Genomic DNA, 19,078 nt, shown 5'->3' on the forward strand with positions numbered 1-19,078 from the left:
GACGAAACGCAACGGCCACGTGATCAACGAACTGGACTCGTCGCCAACCACGTGACTTCTCTGCGATCCGATCCAAAAAAACAGCCGCGCTTTCCAGGAAACTATCTTCCAGTTTGACCAGGGAAGAAGCCGCGGTAAGAAAGACGCAGTTTCCGTTGATTTAGACACTTCCATAGATAGACGAACATGCCAGGTGAAGTGATGGAGCTGGAAGGGTACATCTTACCTGACGATAAAGTGTCCAGAGATGAAACTGACTCTGAGCACGAAAATGAGGAGGACGAACAACAACCGGAGTTTTTGGATATGGCGGAAATGAACAGTGTCGCTTCTGGGGGCCATTTATTCAACTCCAGGGTTCCCCCTCTGCAGAAAGGTCAGCACCTCTACTCTTCTCCACAGGCACACGAGCGGAGCAGATTAAGACAGGGTTTTCCAAGAATCCTCCGCAGGCTCAGTTCGTGACACTTGCACCGACTAGATGCCTCTAAGGTTACAGGTGCCGCATTTTGGCACTAACTAGTTAGCGGAACCAGGAGTGGCATTTTTATTGACACCCCATGTTGTGGAAGCAGCCACATTGTTATTGTCGTCCTCTTTTAATCAAAATGGAACATACAAAGGCATATTTCACTATATAACTTGTTTACATAACCATGTTTACGCAGCCTATTTCCGGTGGTAGAAGGCCTGTTGTTGTTAAGGTGGCACTGTCACGTCTGCGATGTCATATTAACCTACAGCAGCTGCAGTGTTTGTGTCCTTTGTTTTATTCTGGGGCATGGGATGCTCGCTGGGCCGTTTATATTTTAAACGACACGACACTGAAAGAATTAGATGAGTGTAAATGTATGTTGTAACCTGTAGGTGGTGCTGTAGTAACAGTGTAACAGGGTTAGGGTTTAATGCTTAAAATAAGACGAGGCTCAAACACTATATTTTTATAGGCACTATAACAGAAAAGACAGTGTAGACTAGACTACTGTTGTCTTCTCAGCATAGTGAACACATGAATTAAATGTCTATGTTTCTTGTCAGGTGTTTCCATAGTCTTTGTATTGTAACTGTGTTGGAGTATTGTGTAAAAATACAGGCCATGTGTGAATATGTTGTCCTAGAAACCTTGGATCAAGACATTTATTGTTGACAGTAACGAACCGTTAACTATGCACAGTGGTATGAAATGAATAATTATTAAGAATGAAGTGTATTCATCATTTTAGCCCGAGTTGTGTATATTGGATTTCTTTTGCCTTGTGAGAAACCTTTACTTACAATGTTAATTTATATTATCATTTCAAATATCAATATTCCAGTCTCAAAAATCTTGCATTACTGATGCAATATTACTAGTCTATAGGTCTGCAATTGTCTGGAGGCCTCTTCCCATTTGGAAATGTGTTAACCCTTCGTTAACCCTTCTACTTGAAAGTCCAACTACTGAAATATGTTGCTTTTGTGATGCAGTTTGGAAGCAAAGAGACACTCACGCAACTAAAGAAAGATGCCAAAATATTTAACTTTGACAGAAGACTGTGTCCAACTAGAAAATACACCATTTTGAGTTAACAGTCAATTTGAGAATACTGGTTAGTTCCAGCACAGAAGAGTTTAACATGCAGCAGCTCACATTAAGCCACAAAGTGGTTTTTCATACAGCATGGTTAAATGGAGTATGTGCAACTTGTATGACGCAATACATTGTCTGAAAGATTTAACCAGCATTCCTCAATTCAACAGTGAAGTTCCAAACGTTCTCTGGAAAGCTCTTCCAAGTTGAGGGGCGCTTCGCTCTCAGGAGTCCGTGGTGGGAGGTGCACTGTTGTGTGCGACGTAAGGGGAACAGGTTTGTGATGAACGGGATTCCTTCCTACAAACTGCGCTCTGACCTGGACAGACAAGGCTGGATTTCTATTGTGTCCCTGTTCCTGAATTCCTGTGGCATAGACGAAAAGATTATTTCCCTCCTGTTCAAATGGTTGCCGCCAAACAGAGACATCTCTCTTTACAATGTGGCAGAAGTCATCAATGAATTTTCAAAAGCGGGGAATGAAGGTCCAGCAAAGGACATCGCAGCCAGAATCTCACAATCAGGTTTGTTGACGCTAACTTCTGTCTTTACCTGTGTGACAAATCCAAATGTTGTGAAGGAGATTGTACAACTGGTCTTGTTTTCCTGTTATTTAAATGAGTTTAAACACCATCAAACAATGGGTTAGGGTACTGTTAGTGTCTGTCTTCTTCTAAGTTAGGTTGATGACGCTGAAGCGGGATGCTATTGATGCTACTTTCACACATGCCTCTTGTTTCTTTAATACCTGGTCTGTCTTGTCATAGTTTCTGGGATGCAAGTGCACGCAGCCTGCCTGTATCCACATGTAATGAAGTATCTTCCAACCCTGCTGCCACGCCAGTTCACTGATCTGCTGTGCCAGGGAAAGAAGAGGCCAACTCTGCTGACCACGCAGGCTCTACGAGGTGAGTTAACTGCACAGCAAGAGGGTGGCAGTGAACAAGAAGAGTTGTTCAAGAGCTTGCTGGACCAGCTGGAACTCATCATTGCAAATGAGGTCTGGAAACTGGGATTTAGCAGTGTAAGGACAAGTCTTTTTTTCCTGTTTTCAAAAACTTGCACCAGCTGTGTTATCCCACTAGCTGTTATTAATTTAATCTATGTATTAAATGAGTGTGTGCATCAGATTCTGGTCTCAGTATTACCTTTTTGTAATACCCTATCCTACTTACATTCCACGTTAGGGTTTAGTTTAGCTTAATGCTAAATGTCATTTTCTTTTCTCACCAGATTGTGCACAATGAACTGAAAGTTGTGCGCTGTGAGGCTCGGCTTAAGGCGTTTGTGGATTGCAACCTGTTCCAAAAAATCCCACCACTGCAGCAGTGCTCTCTGCGGGTGTACGAGCAGATAAAAAAACACTGTTTTGAGACAGGCAGCACTTTTGTTGAGCAGTTGGAGCTTTGTTCAGCCCTCAGTGAAACGTTTGATGAGCAGGTTTGGGAAGCCATTCATTTCCTGAAAGTGCAGGGTGTAGTAGTACTTGACAAACAAAAGGTGGTGTTGCAGAACTTCCATTTGTATGAGACTGGCATTGCTAATTGCCTACGCACCCTGGTGGACCGTGGAAAATGGACCATTCCTATAAATGCCACAAAGGTACTGTGTGCAGCTGCAGAGGAGAGGCAATGGGAGAAGATGCAAAACATGGAGACAGCTCACTCAAACACAGGTCCTTCAAACCCTGACCCTACAAGTATTCCTGATGATCATAGGAAAGAAAACCCATCAGTCAAATCTGACGTTAACACAGAACCCCAAAACCCATCACCTGTGTCCTCAAAACAGGAAGCTGGAACAGATTCAGGCTTTTCCCCAATTGAATTGGACAGGGACCATGTTCAGGCTGCAGAGATGATCTGTGCTAACCCCGTCACCATCATCAGTGGAAAGGCGGGCTGTGGAAAAACCACAGTGATCAGTCAGTTGTTCAAAGCTGCTGTGCAGTGTGACAGCAGTGCATCACAGATAACAGAGAAGACCTTTGCAGGCTATGAAAATGACCTTGAAGCATCCCCAGCCTCACCTATTTGTTCTGAGCCAGAGGAGGAGCAACGAGTTGTAGGAGGTGAAGATGAGATCCTTTTGACTGCTCCCACAGGGAGAGCTGCCTCTCTGCTTTCCAAGAAAACTGGCTTCTCTGCATACACTCTGCATCAGGTACGATCCATGAATCCAGGACTGTGTTTTTTGTACATTGCCATGTGTGTAGATAGAAGTACTACCAGCATGTGTTAATGAGTACTGCATATTTTTATTGGCAAAACCCCACAGTAAATAAGAACATTTAAGCTTTAACCTTCAGCACACAGAACAAGTACAGTATGAAGTAAAATCTATATAATGAAAAACAACCTTGTGATTCAGAAACTACTTTTTCTGTGTTGTGTTTTCTTCCAGGTGTTGTTTAGCTTCATGAACAAAAACAAGACTCAACAAGAGGAAGTTACTAAAGGGTGGAAGTTCAAGAATGTTCGTATTTTGGTGGTCGATGAGGGCAGCATGGTGCCCGTCGAGCTCCTCCACTCTGTCCTCACCATACTTACTCAGCACGCTCAACTGCGGAAATTCATTATACTTGGTGAGTGACAACTTTGTCCTCTGTTTGCAGTTAGAGAAAAACATGTTTTGACTGGTAACTGTCAGTGAATAGGATTTTGTTCAGAGACTAATAAAAGCTGCTGAGAATTCAAAAGTGGGGAAAGGCTGGTGAAATCCTGATTGTCGCTGCTACCTGTGCTTATCAGATAGTGAGTTAAAGCTAACCATGCATCTTTTGTGTGTGGGTTTATGTGTAGGGGATGTCAGGCAGCTTCCCAGTATCCGGCCTGGGAATGTCCTGGACAACCTCTTCTACAGTCTGAAGCCTCTGCGATGGGCTATTGAGATGAGGACCAACCACAGAGCAGAGTCTCAACTCATTGTTAAAAATGCTGGACTGTAATAACGTTTTTTTTTTTTTTTCATATCTCCAACAGAAAATGAACATACACAGTATCTCTGTATTCTAGATAACACTACATGCAGTAATGTTGCTGGTGTGTTGCAGTATCGCTGACATGGGAAAGAAGCATCACTTTCACCCTCTAGAGTTTGATACCAAAGTGGATCTGGTGGATCTGGGAAGCTCTTGTAACATGCTGTCGGCTGATAATAAGTTCATCCACATCCGTCTGCCCAGTGGTGCTTCAGATGGTGAGTGTATTCCCTGGCATTTATTTAGTTTACAGGAGGAATATAAAGGTAGAAACAAAAACAGAAGATGTCTTCCATATCCAGTCCATGTACTGCAATCAATCCCTACAGTTAACATGTTCAATTTCTCTATTGCTGACATTACAAAGTCTTTGTAGTGTCCTTGTGTTGTGAGAATAAGAGATCAAACTTAACAGGTAGTTGGCAACTACAGTACAATATAGCCTCTAATGTATGATGGAACCAAGAAGTGTGGAATGCATCTGTTTTTACAAACATGCCCATTGATTTTCAGACTTGCAGAGGGCTGTGAAATTCCTGATTGACACTGCACCAGGGCTGGGTGACCATATAACTTCACAGTTTATTGCTTTCAAAAGGTGAGTCTGTAGGTAATGCTGAAATGAGAATACAACTGAAACATCAATGTGTTAAGAGTATTGCAGTGTCATTTATAGCATATTTTATAACATTATTGTCAAAGCAATTTGACATGAGCATTAGAGAATTAGCCATTCATTTTTAAATCAATAGCTCCAAATCACAGTACAATCATCTCAAGGCACTTTACAAAAAACAAAACAAAAAAATCCAACAAATCCCTTATGAGCAAGCACTTGGTGACAGTGGAGAGGAAAAACTCCCTTTAACGGAAGAAAAAACTTCCAGCAGAACCAGGCTCAGTTTGGGCGGCCATCTGCCTCGACCGGTTGGGGTGAGTGGATAGAGCAGAGAGAAAAGAACAGCAACAATAAACAACAAATAGACACTGCAGGTTGGTGGGACCAGTAACTGCACATCAGCGATATACAGCTCCAGGACCAGGGACACCTGCAGAAGGTACAGAGAGAATAGAGAGAGAGAGGGAGAGAGGGAGGGAGAGAGCACAAACTAGGGGAGAGAGGGAGCACAAAGTTAGTGACATTAAATGGTGGCATATACATGTGATGGGGGAGGAGGGTAGGGGAGCTCAGTGCACTGATGGAGAGTGTGAGGGAAATTTACACTTTAACAGACAGATGTCTTCTACCTCCCTCTGTGTCCTATGTTAATTCAAGACTTTTAACACTGCTTTGTAGTCACAAGGGAGCAGACGGAAAGTCAGGGAGACGCTAATTATATTATGTATGCCATCCTGCCGGCATGATTTACATGTGAGTGACTGATGTGTAAATTAATGCTGTTCAACTGTTATAAAAGCTGATCATTTTCTTTGTTCGTGGTCAATCAGTACTGACCCGTCCTGCAGGCTGTATGTTCAGTTGTGACTCTGCTGCTTTGCCTATTAAATTTGCTATCCTTTGACCTGAGATTTTCCTCCAAGTGTTTTTTCCACGAGAGAGAGTCCTCAGGCAGTCTAGGCCTATAGTAGCATAACTAAGGGATGGTTCAGGGTCACCTTAAATGCAGTGATGAGATTGATTATTTTCAACATCTAAATGAATGTTAAAATCTCCCACTATAATGACTTTATCTGATCTAAGCACCAAATCAGACAGGAAGTCTGGAAAGAGACAGGTGGACGAATCTACTGTGATTACTTTTGAAACACATTTCAAATAGCTCTTTTAGTAGCAGTGTTTAGAAGAAATAATGCAAGATGAGGTGTTCCCATAAACTGGGCACACACAGTCGGGCATCGGATCTCTGTTGTTTACTGGGTACATTTATTAATATTTATTTAACCAGGTAGATCAATTGAGAACCAGTTTGATGACCTGGCTAAGAGGTAGCATAACAGGCAGACACCAAACAGTGTATATCAATGCCAAACCCAGTGCTTTGCAGTGTGGCAGCTCCCATGAGCACATTTACAGTGACTTTTTCATAGGACTTTACTCTCCAACTGACACAAAAGGGAGTGAAGCAGAATGACTTTTTATTACAAGTGCACCACAAATGTCTGTTAAGTCTCATAGTAACAGAGGGAATGTCATTTTCTACTTGTGAAAGACTGAATTTCAATTTGAATTTGCTTGTTTCGTTACTAATTTCCTTTACAGGAAAGATGTTGCATTGATCAACGAGCTTTGCTGCAAGCATTACAACAACCACACAACTAAGTAAGTGTTTTCAGTGTCTGTCAGTGTATGCCAAACTATGCATTATACTTATATATCCCCCCTTTTTGACAGAAACCACAAAAACAAACTGGTCTTTCAGCCTGGTGACAAGGTCTGTTGCACCAAGAATGGTTACCTAAATCTTGCTAAGGACAAAGACAAGACGGATGAACAGCCTGGTCCAAAAAAGGAGAAGGCTTCATTGCGTCTCTGTAATGGAGAGATTTTCTTCATCAAAGCGGTCAGTATGATGAACTCCTGACAACTTCAGTCACAAAATATGAAACTAAAACCATGTGGTAAACCTGTGTCAGGTGTCACCCTTGTTCTGTTCTGGATCTGATCAGTCAGTACCACCTGAGGTTTCTTCAAGTGGCTTCACCAAAACCTCACAGGTTTTGGAAGGCTCCTTTTGAGCCACATTAGGCCTAATCACAACAATACATTTTAAAGTAAGATTTCTTGCAGGATAAAACAGAAGTGGATAGCAAAAACCGGAGCTACCGTTATGTGACCCTGGATGATATGGATGGACGCCTGCTCACTCTGGACTATAGAGAGCTGATGCGGGAGTGCAAGCTGCAGCATGCCTGGGCGAGGACAATCCACACCTTCCAGGTCTTACATACAGACTATAGACTACTGCTGTAGTTGCTAGCATGCATGCCTGCATGCAAAACCAGAAACTAGAAGTTGGGCTGCAGACGGTGCATATGGTCTCTGCAGAGATACCAAGCCTCACTTTGGCATTTTTTAAATAGGGTATTGTTAGTGACTTTATTTATCTGACTGCAGTGGTCATTGTTTCTGTCTTTACTCTCTCAGGGTTCAGAGAATGAGACAATCGTCTTTGTGGTGGGAGATGGCAACGCCCAGACCTGGAAGCATATCTACACTGCTGTAACGCGAGGGCAGAAACGTGTCTATGTGGTCAGCAGTGAAAGGGCCATAGAGTCAGCCATTCAGAGGCGTGAAATCCCAAGGAAAACCAGACTAGGAGGTCTAGTCAAGGAACAGCTGGTGCAGCAGTGGATGCTGCACCAGAACACACCACTGGGGTCACAGTCAGACTGTAGTCCTCAACAGTCGACTCCTCAGGGCACACACACGCCCTACAGACCTCTGAGCTCTGAGTTTCAGTCCATACAGCTGCAGCCCAGATGCTTGTGGAAAAGTGACAAACAACAACCAGCAGAGCAGGATAGTGCAGCAGCACTAGAAAGCAACAAAAGGAAGAAGAAGCTTTCTGAAGAGCATCAGGAAGTGCCACACAAACACCCTCATATTGCTGTACTAGCAGCAGAACAGTGTGGAGATGCTCATCTCCTGGAGCAGCCATTACCTGCAGTCCTTCCATATTGAATCATGTCTCCTTTTAATTCAAGAATCCAAGTGATTGGTGACTCAGCTGCAGGGTCATGACTGTTCACTGAGTGGACACTATGGCAGAAATCAACAGGCACTGCAGCCACCATGCATTTTATAATGACTTCCTGAGCATCTGACATCATGAAGAGGTGCTGCATCTATGTATGTTTAATGCAACTGACTTTCATGATGTCATAACTGAGCTTTAGTCATCTGTCTTCAGCTGTCCATGCATAGCAAGAGCTGAATGTCATAACTATTTCTATCATGTCCTACTATCCTACTGTCCTACTAGTGTCTTTTTATAATTCCACACACTGTGAAGCTTTAAAACCCTGTTGTTTATTAACAGTGCCTTTTCTTAATTATCGTTTGTTTGCCTTCTGAGAAGTGGCCCCTGAGGAGGGCATCACATATTTCTCCTTCTCTGGAGTGAAATCAATAAAAACACTAGCACCATAACAATATTGATTTTATTTTCCAGTAACAGCTGAAAGCTTTTTCTTTTACAATCCACATAATCACATCCCACTGTTTATAGATTCCATTTTTGCCATTCATCAGGTAGCTTCTTTGCAGCGTCTACAAAGGTGTTGGAATTATTGATTTTAAAAAATAAAAAAAAATTTAAAAAAAAGCTTGTGGAGACTTACTCTAGAAGCCTGGAAGTTGTAACTGCTGCGAGAGGGGTTCCTACAATCACCTAAATTAAGGTTCTCAACAGTTTTGTGAATGTGTTTCTGATTTTTAATAAATTTGCAAACTGTGCCAAAATTTCTCTTATTTTGTTGAAGAACCTGAAGATACAGAATTATTCAATAAACACTGTTCATATTCCCTGATAAATTTGTGTTTAACATGCATAGGCTGATGTATTTTGACAACAGACTCTAGTAACGTGTGTGCTTACAAATACAGCAGATTAGAAGCTTAATAAAAAAATAACTGACAACCTTTTACAATATCACAGATACTTGTTCTAGTTTGTGTAGTGGAACAGTGCAGCGTCAGTCAACACCACACTCAGGAATCAGAAGTAATGGCAGTGTTTGTTTAAAAACATAAGGTCAGTCTGGTCTAACACTTTAGGATAGAAGGTGTATTGAAATTACAATTCACAGCTCAGCACTGTGAGCATGCAGTGGTGCTTTCTCCTGGATGAGGCTGACAAACTCATGTTTCTCCAAGCAGCCTCGACACTCTTCTCCCCATGAGGCTAAAATGTTCCTCAGCTCCACAACTCGCAGCTTTTTGAGCCCATTACTGCTCAGGTCCTTTAGCTGAGGCTCTGCAGACAAACACAAGACAGGAGCAGTCTTTATTTAGTGTCCACTTGCGTGTACACTGCATTTAAAAAAAAAAAAAAAAACACACACATTACCGTATCTGAGCTGACAGATCTGTGTGTCTCTGCTGCTGAGGCGCTGGCAGATCTTCTCCACAGGGACGTGGTAGGCCAGAGGTTGGGACACTGATGCTGTGACACGTGTTGCTGCATCACTGCTCGCTCCGAGATAGTAACACTAGGACAGCACACATACATACTTCTCATTGTACATATTCATATCTGAATTATTCTATATGTAAGATATACTTTGAGAAATGTGAACTTATTTTTAAAAAGTGTGACCATTGCTACCCTCAATCTTTCCCATACTATGCACATATACACCAAAAAGAACTAATTTTAGAGATATGGCCACTGAATACAGCACGATGTTTTGTGGATTGTACAGACTGCTGAATATACTGTAATGTAATGCAGGCAATCATTTTGAAGAGAATGAATCCATGATAAAACAGATGATGTTTCTGTGGCTGCCTCCTCACCAGCCTCGCCTCCTTCCCCTGGGCGACAGCGCAGGCCTGCAGCAGCTCTTCCTCCACCAGGGCAGGACTGAGTTCCCTGTGGGCTGAGGTCAGGCTGCCATACAGCCTGTGGAGGAAGCCCTCACACACTGCACACCAGTTCACAGTTAGTAGAGACGAGCAGGCTGCTCTTTAGTTTTGCTTACTTGTGGACTTCATGGATGAAAACAGGTTTGTATGTGTGGAAGAGGCTTTCCTATATTTGTGATTAAATGCTTTGTGAGTTTAACTGCACTGTGTAGTTTATAGCTCTGAGCTTGCTCTGTGACACTAGTAGACAGGCCTGTTTAGGAACTAAGGTGGAGAACATAAGTCTCAAGTGTCACAGGGGTGTTTGCACATTGTGGCAGGCTGTCAAAGAAATACACTCATACTCAAATGTATAATCTTCACTACTGGAAGATCACTGACCCTACATGCTGTTATTTTACAGCAGTTTCTATAAGCTTCTCATAAACACACCCAGTTACTCTCCCTCTCATCGTGTCTTAACTGAAGCACCTGTTCATATCAGTGAGTGAAGTGTTGGTAAAGCACAGTCAGACTGTAAATAACTGCTGCTCACACCATGCTGTCTAACCTTCACAGTTGTCTGCCGCAGAACAAGTGAAGCCAGTGAGAAGCAGCAGAGTGGCGAGGGACGGCATCGACATGGTGGATGCGGTGGTTATTATTAGCGGCGGGACTGCGTCACCGCGCTAACAAACACGCGCTACTGCTGCAGCCTTTTTACATGCGCATATTAAACTGGTTTCCATATCTGGAACTGGTTCCCACAAGTGGATCCACATCGATTTTAGACCATATCTGAACATTATATAAAATTTAGTGTTATAGTCACAAATAAAAAAGAACTTTGCTGTAATGCAATATTATTTTAAATATCCACAAAGCTAAAATATTCTGTTTCACCTATAACGTTAATAGTTTTGTGCCAAGGATTTGTTGTTAAACCCCTACAAAATGTTGACATTTAAAATAGCGCAAAAAGTATATTCTATCTATTCTGTACTGTTATAACAAAGCTATTGATTATTATTTCACTTTGCCTGATATTAAATGATGTGAAAAGATCCTTATCATTTAAATAATATTATAATGCAGAGATGGCTGCAGCCCGGGGTGGCGGAGTTTGACGACAGGGGGCAGAAATGCATCTCTCCGTTACATTAAATAGAAGACGAAGAAGAAAAAGAAGGCGGGGAAATATGCACCGGAAGTTGTTATTAGTATTACCGGCCGCGCATGCGCAGAACGGCCTCTGAGCAGAGTCAGCATGGCTGCCATTGGAGTTCATTTCGGATACACATGCGCCTGTGTGGCGATATTTAAGGTGAGCTGGGCTTCGTTTTCACTCAGGCCGTGCTCGCACACGCCCTCGGGTGTGTTGGTCGATAATGTAGTCAGGGATTTAAACTCAGCAACACAGACCGTCTGATATAGCGCCAAGAATCTGTACACTCAAACAGGATGAATGAAGTCTTTCCATAAATCAATGACAGCTCCATCACGCTGGTCTGTTATTTAGTGTCTTTATAGGAGTTCACTGTGGATCTGTTGTGCTTGAGCCAGTATGGAACACTACAGTGAAATTCAAAAGCAGCTTTGAACCACAGCAGCTGCTCAAAATGCTGCAGAGATGCACACACTGCGTTTTATATGCAGCGGTTCCAGATCTTGCTGCTTAAAGCTTTTATTGAAACTTGGACATTTGTTCTTGATCCTTTGGAGCAAAGCCCCATCAGGCATGTGTGTCTCCGGCCTCTCCAGGTCATTCTCCCATCTATAGCACAACAAGATGCTGTTGATTGCACAAAACAAGTATGTGGGGACATAACCCTGGGCTCTGGGACATTTGTGTCCTGGTCAAAGCTTTTTTAAAATTTTTTTATTTCAGTAATTTTATGAATGAAGTGAGGAATTGGTGACACAGATGGCTAGAACTCAAATCTTTGTGTGTGTGTGTGTGTGTGTGTGTTGTTCAGGATGGGCGGGCTGATGTGGTGGCTAATGATGCAGGGGACAGGGTGACTCCAGCTGTGGTGGCCTACAGAGACACAGAGCAGGTACAGAACAAACTTCTCTACAGTTTTTCTCATGGATAAAAATTCCCAGGCTGATGTAGTGTTTGCCTCTCTGCTTGCTGACTGATTTTTGCAGATTGTAGGTATTGCAGCAAAGCAGGGACGGGTCCGCAACGCTGCCAACACAGTCGTTAAAGTGAAACAAGTGCTGGGGAGAAGGTGATACCCTTCAAACTGTCTTTCATGTCAACTTGTCAAATATTCACTGCAGATAATATGTCAGCAAATGGAACATTTGTTTTAATTGCATAATCATACGTATTACAGACGTGTGCTGGATGACAAAATTAATTGTTCACAGTGATTTACATATGCTCTTTTTTTGCAGCTTTGATGATCCAGTGACACAGACTCACAAAACAGAGACTAAATGTCAGGTGAGTATGTTAACAGATCCACTTTTGTCTTTGTAGTTAAAAGGTTTCTTTTTTTTTTTTTGACCCCAAAATGTTCGAAGTGATGGTTTTGTAGCATAAACTTAGTTTCAATTTTTCACTTTGATCAGCTGTCTTCAGACAGCAGCATGGTTTGTTTCTGAGCTTTCTTTGGGACTGTACTGGTAAACTGGTGAATCTTTAGTCTGAGGTGAGTTGCTGTGTTCAGGTGGTCAACAGAGACGAGAAGCCTTATTATGAGATTACAGCAGGAGAACACCCAGAGGATGTCGCTCCAGAGGAGGTTGCAAAACTCATCTTCCACAAAATGAAAGGTAGTTTGCGTAGTGCACACACACACGCACACACACACACACACACACACACACATGCTATATAAATACACAGTAAGTTGACTAATCATTCTTTGTTACAGAAACAGCTCAGTCAGCTCTGGGCTCTGATGTCACGGATGCGGTCATTACGGTCCCTTTTGAATTTGCACATGCTCAGAAGCGTGCTCTGAGGTTGGTCACATCAGCCCTCACTACAACTGCTCTGCTTTACTGTGAGAAGATCATTCCATTTACAGGTTTTTACAAAGTTGACCCTTCTGTTTGTTTCATGCAGGGAGGCAGCTGAAGCGGCAGGATTCCATGTGCTGAGGCTGATCCACGAGCCTGCTGCTGCTCTATTGGCCTATAACATCGGACAGGAGTGTTCATCTGGAAAGAGGTACGGCACCAAGGAAAGGCCTGTTATGCCACTGGAGCTGACCTCTTCATTGATTTGCTGTTGGCTTTGTGCTGTAGGAAACCAGTACTAATTTTGCTCTCATGCTAATCTGCACTCTGCCAACAGTCACGTCCTGGTGTATAAGCTGGGCGGGACGTCCCTGAGCGTGACAGCGCTGCAGGTCAGTGGAGGAATGTTCCGGGTTCTTAACACCCACACAGACCACAGCATTGGAGGAGAGAGCTTCACCCAGGCCCTGGCCCAGCACCTCGCCTCTGAGTTCAAACGGTAGCTACTCCTGCTCTTCAGAGCTCTCCTTATATTTAACTTGTTTTTTCCACCATATGTTTCACAGTTTCAGTATTCAAGGCTGCCTTGCACTGTTAAGTAGTTCCACTGTTAGGCTTTTTATTTCCAGTAGACATGTAACCATATGAGATGTACTGTGGCCTGAAATATCACATGAGCAGGAAATTACATCAAACATTCTTGAAATACTACTTTTTGTGCTATCATAGCCATCCTTCCTTCTGTTGTGCAGCACCTTTAAGCACGACGTGAGCAGCAATGCTCGTGCAATGATGAAACTGATGAATGGAGCAGATATGGCCAAACACTCTCTCTCTTCATTGGGATCAGCCAACTGCTTTGTTGACTCCCTGCACGATGGCATCGACTTTGAATGCAATGTCTCTAGGTAAGCAAATAAGGGACCTGTTGTCCCTGTATTGACACTATCTACATGTTTGAAGCTAATGAAATTTGTTACAAGACTCAGGCTGGAAGAATAGTTGTTCCTGACGTGATAACCTTAGTGTGCTGTTTCCTCAGAGCTCGGTTTGAGTTGCTCTGCTCCTCACTCTTCAACAAGAGCATCCAGCCAATCAGAGCCCTGCTACAGGAGACAGGACTTTCCACCAGCAACATTAACAAGGTCTATGAGATATGCTTTTACAGCCACGTGTGCTCTAACTGAATTGATTTGACCTAAGAGTTACTTTCATTTTGATAGTGGATTGGTGTGAATAGGAGTTAAAGAAAATAAAAGCCCTGAGTTACTAAATGCAGCTTGCTTTAATGTGTGTTTAGGTGGTCCTCTGCGGTGGCTCAGCCAGGATCCCTCGTCTCCAGCAGATGATTCGTGAGATGTTTACTGATGTGGAGCTCCTCAGCTCGGCACCACCTGACGAGGTCATTGCTGTGGGAGCAGCCTTGGAGGCAGGCCTGTTGGTCGGCAGAGATGACCTTGCCCCTGAGGAAGAGTCCGTCACAGTGGATGTTTCTGCCACTGACATACTAGTGAAGGTTTATATTAAAACCACAATATCCAATCCAATATCATGAGCAGTGACAATATTTGACTTTTATCTTTGCAGGCACCTGATCTAAAGAAATGACTACATTAATCTTAATGTGGGTGTTACAGGAGGTGGATGAATCTGGCACAGAGGTGTTCACTGTTGTTCTTCCATCGGGCACGCCCCTTCCTGCCCGCAGACATCACACCATGAATGGAGCGGGGAAACTGTCCTCCCTCTGTCTGGAGCTTTACCAGAGGTTTGTCACAGAGCAGCCAGAAAAACTAGCTAAGGTAAAGAAAAGCACTGGTTTTCTCCCAGTTTGCTGGTATTCTGCAGCCTGGGTTAAGTTCCTTTATTGGTGTACTAAATATTGTACAAATAAAATTTGTGTGTAACGTACAGATTATCTTGAGAGACCTGCAGCCCCGAGAGGAAAACCACAGCATTGACACCGTGGTGACAATGAAAAGGTATCCGCCCTCCCAGGATCAGCAAATGTACCACCTGATGTGGCTTTTTTCTGCATCATTATTTGTGTGTGTTGCAGAGATGGATCCGTTCATGTTTCCTGTGTGGAACAGTTCACTGGGAGGTCAGAGGTTGTCACCATAGCAGCCGCATCGTAATCCTCGGAGACTGCAGCCCAAAGTACACACCAGCTCACAGTGCAATGTTCTGTTTTTCACCTAATAAACAGCCAAACTCAAATGTGTGAGCTTCTGGGTTTTTACTGTATGTCGTACTGGAATGCTACATGTTTCCAAGCTGAGTTTATGAAAACACAATGGAGAGACTGCATCCAAGTTTCTTGAAATGTTTTATATAGTATTTCTATTTGCAACATGATATACATTAAACAAGAGTCTATAATAAATTGTAGTACATTTATTCCCTCCCGTTCATACCCAGCTCCTGTTGGTCCACACTCAGTAATATTAGGCATGAAGGAGGGGATTGGCAAAATCTTTGGGCTCCAGTAGAGTGAACGTACATGCAGCACTTTACATCCCCATATCCTGCATATACAGAACAACAGAAAACTACAGCTTTATTTGTGTAGTTTCTAAGCAAGGCATTTCCAGTCCAGCACATTGACATTTCTGGAAGTTAAATATGACTTCAGTTGTTTCCTGGCCTTTAGCATCTGTGGTCCGGCACGATGCGACACTTGAGGATCTTCAGGTAGTTTTGGACCTTGTCAGAGTCTCGGCGAAAGCAGTACAGGAGGTCGTAGTTTTTCATGAGGTGCTGCTCGGTGTTGTCGGATGGTAACGAGGCATCAGAAGAAGCCTGGCTGTTTACAGAATTACTGATTATGCCCAGCATCTGCATCTGGACCAGAGGAGACACACACACACACATCAGTTTCACATGAAGAAGCCATAACAGTGCTTCAGACTACACACAAATCCTGAAGAGGAATAGCTTCATATATGTGCTTCTGTTTGGGCTACTCTCACTGAGTTAGATGGGGTTGGGGTTTGGGGGGTGTTTGTAGTGATTCTTCCTCCACTAAATGTTTATTCAACCAACTTTAGTTCCACAAAAATCAAATTTACACAGAAAATATGGTACAGAGGAAGAATACAATTTATAGTATACAAACTATTTTTTTCTAACTATGTCAACCTCAGTTGTTTCTATGGCATTCTCTGTTATTTGTTGTATTTTCTTATGTTAGCATTTTAGGTTTTTATGTTCTGTCTGTTGATTATTCAGCACAGAAACAGAACAATAGGTCATCTGAGGGTGAACAGTGCAGTTTTGCTTTATTGTATGACAGAAGGACTTTGTCATGTAAGTTTCATTCTTATTTACTATGATTACACAACCTGATGGGAAATTACACCCTTGGAAGCTGCACTACACAACAGCTACAAGCATCTACTGTTGCTTTTTTATTTTTGAGGCATGATGGAGTGGCACAGAATTACAGCTCTAATTCTGCAACTCTTTGCATCTTAATCATCTTTCGAGCAGAAATGTTGGAAATGAAATGAGATGAAACAAGCACCATGTCACGGTGTTAACACCATTTACATAAAGTACCTTCTCTGCTACTTTCTCTACACCTTTGCGTAGCTCATGCACCATGTCACTCATCTCCAGAGCTTTATTGGAGCTGAAGTTGTTGAACTCATGCTGGTGAGCCATGCTCTGGTGGAAAAGCCATAAGGGATCCCTCCATGCCACCAGGAGCTTCAGAATCACCTCTGTCAGCTCCTCTCTCTGCAGCGACAACAGGACAGTGGATTCACAGCACATATAAAGTCAATTCAAAACTGAATTCACATTTTTAATTTGTTAGTGTCTGTAATTATGTGATGTGTATGCTTCATTTTAAGGAGAGGAAACAGTTTTTTAGAAAAGCTTATTCACCGCCATTCTCTGAGCGTTCTCCTTGCCATTTGGGGTGAGGATGGTGGAAGTGTGACAGTTGCGGCTGACCCGGCCAATTAGATTCTTACTGGGCAGGAAGTACTGTTCCTGACAGGACAAACATGCACGCATGAAATGTCAGAGGTTAGGTTTCGACTAAATGTCATCTGTGGCTAGAGTACAAAAATGATGAATGAAATAGTAGAATGACCTGCTAATGCAAATGATCACAAATGGATAACAACCTCTCTCTCACCTTTAAGTGTTTAAGAAGCACCAATTTCTCTTGCTAGTTCAAGCTATACAGTCCAAACAATATGCATAAATATTCCCATTACAGGACATTGTTTACAAAAGCACTGCCAGAGAAAATGCATGAGTTTACTTACAAACTCGGAGTGAAGGTCATTTGAGATGCTGTGCATCCTGGCTGAGTGTTGGATGACCCGGTCAAACAGATTAGCCAGGGAGAGGACATGGCATCCAGCCTGGGCATTGGTACAGATGGGTGCTGCACCCACAGTGTTGAGTCTGCTGCAGGACACCAGACAGACTAACACCACCCACACAGCAGTTGCTAGGATAGACCGAAGTTCAAGAAAACTATATTAAACAAAACAATCCTGGAAAAACACAATTCAAGATGCAAAACAAGTCTCAATATGTCCTATTCTAAAGCATATGAGGTATGTCAGGTCCTCCTGTTTGAAAATGAGTGAATGTGGTTTTATGATATGTGGGTGACAGTGTAAGTTGCAGAATGAAGAATGAAAAGATGAATGAAATAAAGAGAAAATATCACCATTGTGTGTGTGTGCTGGGGAAAAGAGAACAGGATGGCATGCAGAAAAAGTTTCTAGAATAGTTACCTGATCGAATGTTTCCAGGCATACTGCACGGTGCGGAGGAACTTCTGTCTCAAAGCAGGGGGTGCAGAAGCTTTTCTCTTCAAAGACCTCCTCAGCTTCATATGAGGGTCCCTCACTCAGTATTTCCCTTTTACACTTGAATATCTGAGACAAAGAGTGGGAGGGAGGGAGGGAGCGATGGCGAAGGTGGGGACAAGGAAGGGTCAAACATTTACAGTGATGAGCAGGTACCATCCTGTCATATTGTCTTTAATGCCTGTGTCCTGTGTTTGTCCTGCAGTGTGTGTGTGTGTGTGTAACCTAAGGCAGCCCGCAAGAGCAATGACATCATCAAGCTAGGACGTCATCATTGAACTGTCTGTCCAATACATATAGGTAGTTGACATTTTAGGTACACTCAGCAGTAATGTCTGTTTCTCCTCCAGATTGAGATAAGATATCCAGGTTATTGAAAGGTCAGTCAGAGTGCTCCAGGCACTAGCAGGAAGAGATGAGCAGGCCAGGAGCTCAGAACGACACCATGTCATCTTGCTTAGAAAGTCAGTCAAATGACATCAAGCAGCTTTAGTCTGTATCACTTCTTCTCTGTCGTAGGCAGCTGACTCACTTTTGCTGTAGACTACAGCAGAAAAAGTTATGATTCCTGAGGACAATAGACTTTTAAACCTTTTAGCAAGTAGGTATTTCATATGTATTAGCATTAATAGTATTAACTGCATTGCCTGTATTAATTGATTAGTAAATACTGTGATTTCAAAAAATGTGTTAATATATTTTACTGATTATTATTTTCACAGGAAAACACATCAATCCATCTCTATGCTATGTTCACTTGTACTCTTAAGGCTTTAACTGGCTTCTTGGTGTTAAAACAATAAACAGTATCTATAGGCTCTACCTAATGAGAAATCTATAAAAATCTATAATTATACATACTGTTTTTTATATTTTGTTATATTGAGAATGTTTTCTTGCCATAATGAGAGAGTGAGCAGATGTGCTTGGGACAATGAGAAAAACACGCTGCTGTAGGTACACAGGCATATTCCACTCAATGAAAGTTTCAGAGACATCTGGAGGCTGCTGCTCCATGTGACTCTGCTGCACGTTCGCACAAACATGCTCACATACACAGAGAAACATAGTGTTGTTGGGCAGATGCTCTCATGTTGTCATATTCAGGCTGACCTGCAGAGTAACGGGGTGACTGTTACAGCTGTACATGCCAATAGGCCAGAGCTCTCACAGGCACGTGGCCTTTCACTCCA

General features: G+C 42.7%; 4 protein-coding genes across 4 annotated transcripts; 2 read left to right on the forward strand and 2 right to left on the reverse strand.

Annotated features, from left to right (window-relative positions):
* Nucleotides 1-153: 153 nt before the first annotated feature.
* Nucleotides 154-8,664, forward strand: helb (helicase (DNA) B). Its single transcript, XM_026326461.2, has 12 exons — nt 154-376; nt 1,741-2,094; nt 2,338-2,594; nt 2,804-3,733; nt 3,974-4,154; nt 4,372-4,513; nt 4,623-4,768; nt 5,064-5,148; nt 6,772-6,831; nt 6,904-7,072; nt 7,300-7,449; nt 7,657-8,664. The coding sequence occupies exons 1-12, from the start codon at nt 187-189 to the stop codon at nt 8,191-8,193; spliced, it is 3,201 nt and encodes a 1,066-aa protein (XP_026182246.1). The 5' UTR covers nt 154-186; the 3' UTR covers nt 8,194-8,664.
* Nucleotides 8,665-8,667: 3 nt separating this feature from the next.
* Nucleotides 8,668-10,801, reverse strand: cdnf (cerebral dopamine neurotrophic factor). The gene is made up of 4 exons (XM_026326463.2): nt 10,649-10,801; nt 10,030-10,157; nt 9,581-9,722; nt 8,668-9,487 (listed from the first exon to the last, which is right to left on the reverse strand). The coding sequence occupies exons 1-4, from the start codon at nt 10,719-10,721 to the stop codon at nt 9,315-9,317; spliced, it is 516 nt and encodes a 171-aa protein (XP_026182248.1). The 5' UTR covers nt 10,722-10,801; the 3' UTR covers nt 8,668-9,314.
* A 517-nt stretch (nt 10,802-11,318) lies between these two features.
* On the forward strand, nt 11,319-15,270 carry hspa14 (heat shock protein 14). The gene is made up of 14 exons (XM_026326892.1): nt 11,319-11,401; nt 12,054-12,134; nt 12,229-12,311; nt 12,481-12,529; nt 12,756-12,861; nt 12,963-13,053; nt 13,157-13,261; nt 13,388-13,549; nt 13,803-13,958; nt 14,093-14,195; nt 14,351-14,566; nt 14,688-14,852; nt 14,965-15,032; nt 15,110-15,270. The coding sequence occupies exons 1-14, from the start codon at nt 11,345-11,347 to the stop codon at nt 15,186-15,188; spliced, it is 1,521 nt and encodes a 506-aa protein (XP_026182677.1). The 5' UTR covers nt 11,319-11,344; the 3' UTR covers nt 15,189-15,270.
* A 429-nt stretch (nt 15,271-15,699) lies between these two features.
* prl2 (prolactin 2) lies at nt 15,700-17,832 on the reverse strand. Its single transcript, XM_026327171.1, has 5 exons — nt 17,811-17,832; nt 17,331-17,518; nt 16,942-17,049; nt 16,612-16,791; nt 15,700-15,894 (listed from the first exon to the last, which is right to left on the reverse strand). Exons 1-5 carry the CDS (start codon nt 17,830-17,832, stop codon nt 15,700-15,702), a joined length of 693 nt encoding a protein of 230 aa, XP_026182956.1.
* Between the last annotated feature and the right edge of the window lie 1,246 nt (nt 17,833-19,078).

Source organism: Mastacembelus armatus, chromosome 23, assembly GCF_900324485.2.
Source record: "Mastacembelus armatus chromosome 23, fMasArm1.2, whole genome shotgun sequence".
Classification (NCBI taxonomy): Eukaryota; Metazoa; Chordata; class Actinopteri; order Synbranchiformes; family Mastacembelidae; genus Mastacembelus; species Mastacembelus armatus.